An 11,484-nucleotide genomic window follows, 5' to 3' on the forward strand; every position below is an offset into this window, starting at 1 on the left:
TAAACTACACAAAGAGCCTAAGATACATGACTTCATCCAAAGAAACCACCATGGCCACCGTAGCCACCAGCGTATCCACCGTAGCCGCTACCGTAGCCACTGCCGTATCCACCATATCCACCGCCATAGCCGCCATATCCTCCGTATCCTCCATGGCCGTAGTGCGCCCTCTGGTTGTCGTAGTGGTGGGTAATGGCGTGGCTGTAGCCTCCGTGACCGCCGTAGCCGCCATGTCCGTATCCGGCGTGGGCCGCGGCAACGACTACCATCAGGAACAGGCTGCACAACTACAAACGAAACAAACGTGATATCGCATCATCGAATCGAGAAGAAAGCGATAGCACGCGCCCAGTCCCTCTGCTTCTCCTACACATTCACGATCACCGTACATCGATTCGATGCACTACGGTCGCCTCCACGGATCCTCGGCTACTGAAAAATTAAGAATCCCAGGAGTGGATTATAATGTTTGCGCCTCTTGCTTCGTGATTCCTTCTTCGGTCGTTTTATCGGCTAGTGTACTCAATCTCATTGGCTGAGGAGAGATAGCAGTTCAGCGACACTTTCAAGCCGCTTTTTTCTTTTTTTAAAATTAACTGTATACGGAGCGCTAGTTTGTCTGCTCTTAGCCCAGTGGTTGCAGTGACGTCAGAACACTGCCGAACTCTAATTGGTTGTGATTGTGTGGATAGTAGCAAGACCTCAAGGCAGCGAGCATTGAGGTATTCCCCTATCCTTCGTATCACAGCCAATCAAAGCTCGGCGTTCTGACCTCATTGCAACCCCTGCACAAAAGCAGATGAGTTTGCGCTCCGCATAGTAGATGACAGCTTAAGAAATGCGGAGCTTGGCTTATTATGCTCGTTCTTCTTGCTTCGTGATTGGTTTTTCTGAGTTTTTCTTTATCGTCTAATGCTGTAATTTGATGGGCTCATGAGAGATGATAAAAAATGCTCTGGACTCGCCTCTCCCTTCGTTTCTTCAGTTGTCGGTGACTCTAACGAATATCCGGCATTCTAGAGTTGGTTGTAAGAAGCTAAGAAGTTACTCGGCTATGAAACCATACATTTTAGTTTTGCACCTCTAATAGCGCTATTGTCGACGCTTGGGTGTCATCGTTAAGCACTTTAAGGTACATCCGTATAAGGTACGGTAGCGGCATATAAAGAAACGAAAAAAAGTCTTAAGTTTTTTTTTATAAAAGACAAAGAGCTCTTGATAACTGTTTGTTGAGGTATAACGTCTGCAGACACGATATGAATTTGCGTTTTGACCGCACTTTCGCGAGTCGCTGGAAGAGAGACCTAAATTAACGGTAATAAAAGGAAGTATTCAAATCGAAACTTCGGAATGGAACTTACGAGGGACCTCATGGTTAGGAGAGGTTGTTACTTTGAAGAGTGCTGCGAGTGGGACTGGCATTTTGAAGGGACGGAGAGCTTATATACTGCTGGCTTTCGAAAGGAAACGATCACATGACATGGCGGCGTTCATATAGCCGCTGAGTTAGAAAGGCATTCCTGGCATTTATCTTTCCTTTTTTATTGGAAGGTAGAGCTTTTAACTACGGCTGACTGGAGAAGTCGTTGCAAGAAAATGCCCAGTGGCCAAGAAACGGTCTAGCGGAATTTCCGGTTTGTGCGACGGTGACGCAAAAACAAAACCGCTAAGTTCTGCTAGTTTTCTTTCTCTTCTTGCATGTTTTTTTACTCCTGCGCCCATGAGCTAATCTTCAGTTTAGAAAAGGAAAATGATGACAGAAATATAAAAACAAATCTTGCCAAACACAACTGGGTCCTTCATCGCCTGCAAGAGGTTGGCAATGAATTGTATAGAACTACTGTGAAAGCACCAGAGGGTATTTTTATTAAAAGGTAGTTTTGCTTCAAAATGCGTAGAGCGTCAATCATTTTACGCACATCTGCGGCCCACTGCTGCGAAGCCTCGAACAGCGTAGATTGGCTTACTGATTTAACTTATATTAAATCAATGCTGCACAAAAATTCCGCTCTTTTATTAAGATCTAAATATTTTAAACCTCGAGAAACTGCGGCGTTTACATTATTTCTTCCAAGTATTAACAAGAAAAAAAAGCATCATACTTGTAAAAAATCATGAGCCATTCCACACTGAAGGTGGATGACCAGCGAAGCTTTTTAGCAGACGACACGGCCTTGCCCCGAAGAGCCGGAGGAAAGTAGACACGCGCGACGGGACCGCCACCCCGGGAGAGCAGAAGGAAAAGAAACTAGGCACGTAAGCACTTGGAACAACAAAGGGAGGGCGGCACGAGCGTAGACATGGCCGTTGCGAGTCGCACAGGGGCAAATCTATGAGAAATCTTTATTATCTACTTGGAGAGACTGCTATTCTTGAAAATGGTGCCTATTTGATAACTAATCTGCTGAAGAGACAGACCTTTTGCTAGATTACCCAACCATCAAGGAGAATGCAGGGAATAGTGTTCCACGTGCCGGCGGTGCCGGCGTCTGTTGCAGTGACTCTTCTAAAGCAAAAGCCTAAAACAAATGGCATCTTGCACGGGCGTTCGTCAGCGCCTTAGTTTGGTTATTTACTTTAAATCTTTTATATGGGAAAGGCGTGCGCGTGGGGCGCGTGCGGCGGTGGGAGCGTACAGCCTGTCAGTTCGACGTCGGAGAAATAGGCTATGTTCCAAATCTTACCGGACTAACCTGTCTCCTACATCAGCGTGTAATACCACGTGACATCGCGAGTAAATGATCCGGGACTCGATTTTGGAACGGCCGGGATGAACACCTGTATACTACGAGGATTGGCTTTGTCTTGGGCTACGTTAAAAAGAAAACAGCAGTGACGGCGGAAAATAGCGGACGATCTCTTTTGATCATAAAGAAAGCACTCGAAAATACAAAATATTAATAATAATAATAATAATAATAATAATAGTAATAATAATGAGTTTATTTCCATCGGGCGTTGAAGGTGGCGATCAAGGAAAAAAAGCTACATGACACAGCTTGACAAGTCCTTAACCGCAATAGCAGCAACTCAAAAAAAAAAAAAAATTACAAATTTTGATTACCGCAATTTAACAAAGAGTGTTTCAGTCCATATATTTTATCATTTTCTACAACAGAAAAGTGACCTATTCGCCATGTTCTTAGACCCCAAAAGTTTGGTTCATACTCGGATTCATTTGTGGAGAAAATTACTATAATTTCTGTAAGGGACAATGTACTGAATTCTAATCCTTCATCTTCAAGTGAGTTAAGTATTTTTGGGATAGTATGTTTGAGCATTTGTGTGCCAAGTTCGTTCTTGCAGTGACCACCTCCCAACATTCTTCACGACGGGTAGAATATGCGTGAATATTTTCGGAGAGCTGTCCAAGGTTTATCAAAAAGTTTGCACCCCTAATTTGTTCTAGCTTTAGACTAGTGAGAAGTATGTAGCTAAAGATGGCGTGTATATTGATAACGCGAAACTTCTTAAATAAACTAGCTGTGGGGAAGTCAATTGGAACGTCTTCTATAGCCCTTAACGCTGTTTTTTTTTTTTTGCAACAAGTGTTTTTTTTTATTTGTCGACGTTGTTGTACTTCAGACTAAATTATAATAATTTAAGTGGAAGTAAAATAACGAGTTATATATTCATAATTTTTCCCCTGCTGGTAACATGTACCGGTGGCGGTTTATCAGACCTACTACTTGTGACAGCTTAGAAATAAGGTAGTTAACATGACTATCCCATGACATAGTCTCGGTAAAAAGGAAACCTAAGAGCTTGAAAGATTTTCCAACCTCTATTTTGTATGAGTTCAAAACGGCATCTCTTGTAATTGGGACTACCTTATGTTTTTGGGCGAAAAAGCACTGCTTTTGTTTTATCGGCGTTGATTTGTAGGGAATTAACGCGACTCCTGATTGCTAATGCAGATAACGCTTGATTATCCCTGTCAAATAGCACATCGACCATTTTGAGCTGAAAAAAGCAAACTAGTGTCGTCGGTGTAGTGATGTAGATTTTATGTTTGCGCGTGATCACCGTATATAGCGGCGGCGACGAAGAAGAGGAAGTAGAATAAAGCCAGTGAATGGGAATGGCTGCCCGATTCTTATTCTGCCCGCCGCGGTAGCGCTCTGTTTGTTCAGCGCACTTGCAACGCTACATTGGCGACGAGGATGTGTTAGGCAGTCCAGCTACTGTTCTGGCAAGTGTCCACCCTCTACGACCTCGCAGCGCGCCGCCGCTGTATCACAAGCCGCTAGCTTCACAGCCAAGCCTACTGTTCTCCACTAATGATGACCCTCATTCCAACCTCACTGCCCCCTTTTGACTTGGATGCCACTGACCCAACTAATATCGGCACCGAATGGCGAAAGTGGATCACTCGCTTTGAAAACTTCCTCATCGCTTTCGATGTGAAGAATGACGCACGCAAACGTTCTCTCCTGCTCCACTATGCGGGGGAACGTGTCCATGAACTCTGCGATACCCTTCCTGACCAGCAGAGTGGTCCCACTTCAAGTACGACGCCAGATGCTGATACACCCTCAGTAACGACCAGAAACTCATACCAATCTCTCAAAGACAAGCTTGACGCATACTTCAATCCCCGCACGAACACCACTTTCGAGGTCTTTCAGTTTCGTCAGGCAAAGCAACTCGAGGGCGAATCTGTCGGCCAATTCTCGATAAGGCTTCGACTGCTTGCCCGCAATTGCGGTTTCGCGAACGCCAACGAGGAAATCAAGAACCAGATCATATTTGCAACGACATCTTCACGCCTACGACGAGTAGCCCTAAGGCAAGACCTTAACCTTCCATCACTTTTGAATCAGGCTCGACTCCTCGAGGATGTCAACCGAGCAACGACTGCCATGGAAGGGTCGTCAACAACCACCACGGTTCAAACAATCTCTGGACAGCCTCGCTACGGCCATGCAGGCACATCCAGAAATGCCCAACAACCCCGCTGCTTCTCTTCCCGTCTGAAATATGGAGGCAGCGCACAACAACGCACCCACGTCTCGCCTCCCCAGTGTTTCCACTGTGGTGCTCCCTGGCCCCACGAGGGAGGACAAGTAAACTGCCCCGCCAAATTTGCCTCTTGCAAAGCATGTGGCAGAAAAGGACACTATGGCAAGGTGTGCCAATCAGCACACAAGCCTATCTTCCAGATTTCTCATGATTCTGACTCCGACGAGAGCGTTTATGCTGTCGGAACTATATCACAAGTATCGCACCAAAACCTCCCAGAGGTTCATCTGCAGGTTAACAACACCCCTATAACATTTCTTATTGACACAGGTGCTTCAGTATCGGTCATTAGAACCTCTACCCTTAACAAGCTTGGAGCACTCACAAAACTCCAACAAGCAGGCACGCGTATTTACGCCTATGGATCGGATGCTCCGCTACCAATCATAGGAAAGCTCAGTGTCACGCTGAAGTACAGGGACAGCGACACAACAGAAGACGTGTTCGTAATAGAGGGAACCGTGAAGTCACTGCTGAGCTTCGCTGCTGCAAATAGACTGGGCCTAATCCAAATTACTTACGCCATCCAAGGACACTCACAAAAAGATGCACGCTCGAATGGAGAGGTGCCCCCAAATTTGCTCGAGACCCCACTCGCTGCTTTTCCCGAGTTGTGTGCGGGTGTAGGCAAACTAAAAAACCTCCAAGTACACCTCCACATTGACAAAGCCATTGCCCCGGTTGCTCAGCCCCATCGCAGAATCCCTTTTGCAGTGCGAAGCAAAGTAGAAGAGAAGATAAGCCAGCTCTTGGCCCTTGATATCATCGAAGAAGCAACCGGACCTACTCCATGGGTTTCACCAGTCGTAATTGTGCCAAAGCCGCACAATCCAGAGGACATTCGCCTATGCATCGACATGAAATGTGCGAACAGGGCCATTCTTCGCGAGAGGCACGTCTGCCCTACCATCGACGACGTGATCACAGCGCTGAACGGATCAACACTCTTCACGAAGCTTGATCTAAAAGATGGGTACCACCAACTAGAACTTGATAATGAATCAAGAACAATCACAACATTTGCAACACACAACAAATTGTACCGCTACAAACGACTTATGTTTGGAATTAACGCAGCTGCCGAGGTTTTCCAGGAAACCATCCGTCAAGTACTCAACGGCATACCTCACGTCCTCAACATCAGTGATGATATACTTGTGTTTGGCAAGACAAAGGATGAGCATGATCAGGCTCTCCAGGCAACTCTCGAAAGGTTGACAGAGAACGGCCTCACAGTTAATCCAAAAAAATGTCTCTTCGCACAGAAAGAACTCTGTTTTTTCGGTCACATTTTCTCTGCTTCTGGAATCAGAACAGACCCCCAGAAAATCGCAGCACTAAAAAAAATGCCGGCCCCTGCCAACGCTCATGAAGTTCGAAGTCTGCTTGGTACAGTAAATTACAGCGGACGCTTCCTACCTAACCTTGCTGATATAACGTACCCTCTTCGGCTTCTCACAAAAAAGAACACCAAGTGGGTGTGGGGACCAGAAGAGCAAGGTGCTTTGGATACGCTGAAAGAAAAGCTGTCTGAGATCCCCAACCTTGTCTTTTTTGATGGTACAAAAGAAATAATTCTCACGGTCGACGCGTCGCCTGTTGGCCTTGGTGCCATACTAGCACAGAAGGAAGGCAACAACACCGAGATTGTCGCATATGCTAGTCGGGCTTTGACCCCCACTGAAGCACGGTAATCTCAGATTGAACGTGAGTTGCTTGCAGTTGTCTGGGGGACAGAGCACTTTCATCTGTATCTTTACGGTAACAACTTTCTCATTCGCACAGACCACAAACCCCTTGTCTCCATCCTCACCAACCTACGGGCGTGTCCGTCTGCACGAATTGAACGCCTCGTGTTGAGAATCCAACAATACAACTTCAGAGTGGAGCACACGTGTGGAATCAACAACCCCTCGGATTACCTGTCTCGCCATCCCATGCCGAGCTCCCCTGCTGACGCCCGCCTGGCTCATAGCACTAATGCATATGTCAACTTCATTGCCCACCACAACATTCCCAAAGCCATGACTCGTGCAGAAGTAGCTGCCGCCACTCTAAACGACCCTCATATGCAAAAGGTGATCGCTGCCCTCAGCAATCCTGCCAGGTGGAACGACCCAGCACTCAGAGAGTTTATATCCGTACAGCACGAGCTCTCTCTGACGGACAGCGGCCTACTACTGAAAGGCAATTGCCTCGTTCTACCGGCTGCTCTCCAGCAACAGGCGATATGTCTCGCTCACATTGGGCACCAGGGCATCTCCAAAACAAAAGCGCTCATGAAGCGAAAAGTATGGTTTCCCCACCTAGACAGCATGGTACAAACTACTCTTAAAAACTGTATGGCGTGTCAGGCAACCATCCAACATCAACACTCTGACCCCGTCGCGATTCCATCGAAGCCAAATCAACCTTGGGAGGCGCTCTCACTTGACTTCGCGGGGCCTTTCCCTAACGGCAAATACATAATGGTCCTAATGGATGATACGTCACGTTACCCTCTCGTCGCGGTATTATCATCGTTAGCGGCCCCAACTGTCATCACCAACCTTATGAAGATCTTCAGTACCTTCGGGATTCCTAAGGTCGTCAAAACGGATAACGGGCCTCCATTCCAAAGCCTTGACTTCAAAAACTTCGCTGACTCGCTAGGATTTCGCCATCAGCGCATCACGCCTTGCTGGCCGCAAGCGAACGGTGAGGTCGAACGATTCATGCGCACACTTAAACGGTTTCTACAGGCGACAACGTTGGAAAACTCTACGTGGACTTCCGAATTGAGCAAATTTCTAATGGCCTATAGGGCGACACCTCACTCAACGACAGGGAAAACGCCCTTCGAACTACTCTTTGGAAGACCTATGGGCTACCTCCTTCCCGATTCCGCAGACACTAACAACGTGCCACAGGAATGGCAACACAAGGATCACGAAAATCGAAGAAAGCACAAGATTTACGCAGATGAACACAGACATGCGAGAGCCCACAACTTCGAAGTCGGAGATCGGGTACTGTGTAGACAGCCTCCGTCGAACAAGCTCACTCCCCCTTATGACCCGCAGCCATATAAAGTGATCGAAATCAAAGGGACGCAGATAACTGCTCAGAGAGATCAGAAAATTATCACAAGGAACTCAAGTTTCTTCAAACTTCTTCCCACGAGTGCGAAGCTCAGAGCACATAATGAATTGATCAATGCGGATGATGCTGAGGAAGAAAACGCCATGAACACGCGTCATGCTCACCAGGAAGCTCAACAACACATCAACGTGGGGGAGAGACGAGACCTGCAACCCAACGAAGCTCAAAGATCCAGTGAAGGACCACGTCCGACTCCGGAATTTGAACAACAGCTCGACGTGGAGGAGGACGAAAGAAACCAGCGATTCCTTGAAGCCCCTGGCCCTGATCTATCAGGAAGAGCACGACCGGTCCGTACAAGGTACCCTCCTACAAGACTCAGGAACTACGTCTGCTCCTGAAAAGCGTTTCGCTCTGTTCATTTCTTTGCTCCTCGGGGGAAGTGATGTAGTGATGTAGATTTTATGTTTGCGCGTGATCACCGTATATAGCGGCGGCGACGAAGAAGAGGAAGTAGAATAAAGCCAGTGAATGGGAATGGCTGCCCGATTCTTATTCTGCCCGCCGCGGTAGCGCTCTGTTTGTTCAGCGCACTTGCAACGCTACAGTCGGCATAGTTGATAAATGTTGCATCAGAGTTAATATTCACAATGTCATTAACGTTAAATATTGAAAAGAAAAGAACCTAATATACTTCCTTGGGGAACACCAGTAAGAATACGCTTCGAACTTGACGAATATGCATCAATATAAACTAGTTGCATTCGATGCTCTAGACAAGACTTCAATAACTACAAAGCATGCCCTAGAATCCCATACGTATCCAATTTCGCTAGTAAAATTTCATGATTTAGACAATCAAAAGCCTTTGTGAAATCTATAAATATTCCAAGAACAATTTTTTTTCTTCAAGATTTTGCAAGATGAATTCTTTCTGGACGAGGGGGGCAGCATCGTAGATTTATGCTTTAGGAAACCAAACTGCGAAGCAGTTATCAAATTATGCTTAGTTGAAAAATTAGTTAGACGTGTATGAAGTTCCTTTTCAAGGGCTTTAGAAAAAACTGGCAATGTAGAAATTGGTCTGTAATTACCCATACCATTTACACTCCCCTTTTTGTGTGGTACTGACACTTTGGCTATTTGCATTCGTTTAGGAAAAACACCAGTAACGAAAGAAAGATTAAATATATCGTTAGCACTGCAGCTAAAAAATGAACAGCGTATTTAACGTATTTATTTGTAAACCATCCACGTCGCAAGCTCCGCTATTCTTAAGTTTTAAGATCACCTTAATGACCTTAAGTTCTACAACCGCTTCGAAGTTTTTTTTTTTTTTTTTGTTACGGTATCGACGCGGTGTTTTCTGAGGTGGCACCACCAGATCCCTCTGCTCACCTTCTTTTTGGATTGTATATTGAGATCGAAAGTACTTACTCCTTTCAGTTAGACATAAAAAAAAATGTTTTATTAATCAGCGCGATCGCTGTAAGTTCAGACCAGGGCCCGTTTGCTCGAAGCGCTAACTGCGGCTAAAGTTGGCCGCAGCACCTAGGCGAGGGACTTTGAAATCACGTGACTGGCTCGGTAGGGATACGGGGAAACATGGCGCTGCTCCGGTGAGTGAGCGCCGCTAACTTTGGAACTAATATGTCGTTGTAGCTGCAATATCGGGCGCGTTAGTCAGCAACGTACGGTGCAGGAGGCTTTTGCTTTGCCTTACCTCACTTTAATTGCAAAGCATGAGCAATGACCTCGCCACATTTTTTAGATAGTCTTTTGATTCTGGCCATTCCTAAGCCTAAATGAACGCTATAATTGTCGGCATGGCAACGTCTTTGGAGAGCGGATTGCCTTGACTCAGTCGGCCGGGTATTGATAACACGCAGAAGCAGACAGAGTCCCAATAGGCCTTTTTCTAAATTACCCAAGCATCGAGGAGAACGCTGGAAGTGTAATTCTACGGTCCGCGCGCGCTGGCCTTCCTCTTATGCAAGATTTGAAGTAAATAATCATAATAAGGCTTTGACGAACGCGCGCGCAAAGCAAAATTTGTTTTAAACTTTTTGCTTTAGAACAATTAGTACTGCAGACGCCAGCACGTGCAACGTGTGTAACTACACTCGTATCACGCACCTCGGTGTTTGGGAAATTTAGAGAAAGGTCTATAGACCCATTGCTATATTACCCAAGAATCAAGGAGAATGCTGGGATTGGTGCCAGCACACGCGCCGCATGTGCTGGCGTCACCAGTAGTAACATTTCTAAAGCAAATACCTAAAACTAAGGGCATCTTGCACGGGCGTTTGTCAACGCTTTATTTTAGTCATTAACTTTGAATCTTTTATACGGGGAAGGCGTGCGCGTGTGGAGCATGGAACACCAATCCCTGCATCCTCCTTCATGCTTGGATAATATAGAAATATGTCGATTGGGGCGCTGTCTGCTTTCGTGTGGTATAAATGCCCTGCCGTTGGAGCCAAGGCAATCCATTTTCTAAAGACGTTTCTACGCCGACAATTATCGCGTTCATTTAGGCTTAGGAATGGCCAGAATCGAAAGACTGTCTAAAAAATGCGGCGAGGACATTGCTCATGCTTTGCGATTTAAGTGAGGTAAGGCAAAGCGAAAGTCTCCTGCACCGTACGTTCCTGACTAACGCGCCCGATATTGCAGCTACAACGAGATATTAGTTCCAAAGCGAGCGGCGCTCACTCACCGGGGCGCTGCCATGTTTCCCCGCATCCCTAGTGAGTCAGTCACGTGATTTTAAAATCCCTCTCCTAGGTACCGCGGCTAACTTCAGCCGCGATTAGTGCTTCGAGCAAATGGACCCAGGTGGCTCTAAACGCATACGATCCACGCATCGGAATTTGCCCCGGTTACGTTTTGCAGGGATTGATTCCACACGGTGTAGCGGTACAGCGCAGCTGGCTTTCTCAACAGTAATATGTAACTTAGGTTCGCTTTGATGCCAATATGATTACCATATCACACAGGGAACTTCCAAACCACTATAGGGAATTTTTGTGTGGAGAGAGAGGGGGTGTTTGACTGATCATATACAGGAAATCTTCAAAGCCCTGGCAGCTTTACTGGCGTTGTCCTGTCATTACACACACTTAAAAAAAAGAAGAAACTTCCACATCATTCACTGCGTTCGCACATGTTTAGTCTTGAACAGAAGAATACGGAGTTGCGTCGAAAGTCGAGGACGTGAATGCGGAGAAGCTCCTGTTTACGCTCGCAATATGATAATGGGGTATGCCGGGGAACGTGCACAGTCTGGATTTGGTGCACAGACAATTCTTGCGTTGAAAACAGCAAATCGCAATAACCACACATAAAGGGCTGCACCTCATTATTTGTTATTTCAAACGT

At 46.2% G+C, this 11,484-nt stretch overlaps 1 protein-coding gene across 1 annotated transcript; it reads left to right on the plus strand.

The window, feature by feature from the left end:
- The first annotated feature begins 5,101 nt into the window (after positions 1–5,101).
- LOC120850581 (uncharacterized protein K02A2.6-like) lies at positions 5,102–8,504 on the plus strand. Its single transcript, XM_042293678.1, has 4 exons — positions 5,102–5,129; positions 5,293–6,411; positions 6,808–7,607; positions 7,764–8,504. Exons 1-4 carry the CDS (start codon positions 5,102–5,104, stop codon positions 8,502–8,504), a joined length of 2,688 nt encoding a protein of 895 aa, XP_042149612.1.
- The last annotated feature ends 2,980 nt before the right edge of the window (positions 8,505–11,484 follow it).

The sequence above is a fragment of the Ixodes scapularis genome, unplaced genomic scaffold, assembly GCF_016920785.2.
Source record: "Ixodes scapularis isolate PalLabHiFi unplaced genomic scaffold, ASM1692078v2 PGA_scaffold4__175_contigs__length_147842914, whole genome shotgun sequence".
NCBI lineage: Eukaryota > Metazoa > Arthropoda > Arachnida > Ixodida > Ixodidae > Ixodes > Ixodes scapularis.

Excerpts from the sequence above, each read along its gene's own strand:
- LOC120850581 (XM_042293678.1), top strand. The coding sequence starts at position 5,102 with ATGTGGCAGAAAAGGACACTATGGCAAG. Across the intron at positions 5,130-5,292 it reads GAAAAGGACACTATGGCAAG|GTGCTTCAGTATCGGTCATT; the intron begins GTGTGCCAATCA and ends TTATTGACACAG. Across the intron at positions 7,608-7,763 it reads GTACCTTCGGGATTCCTAAG|GCGACAACGTTGGAAAACTC; the intron begins GTCGTCAAAACG and ends CGGTTTCTACAG.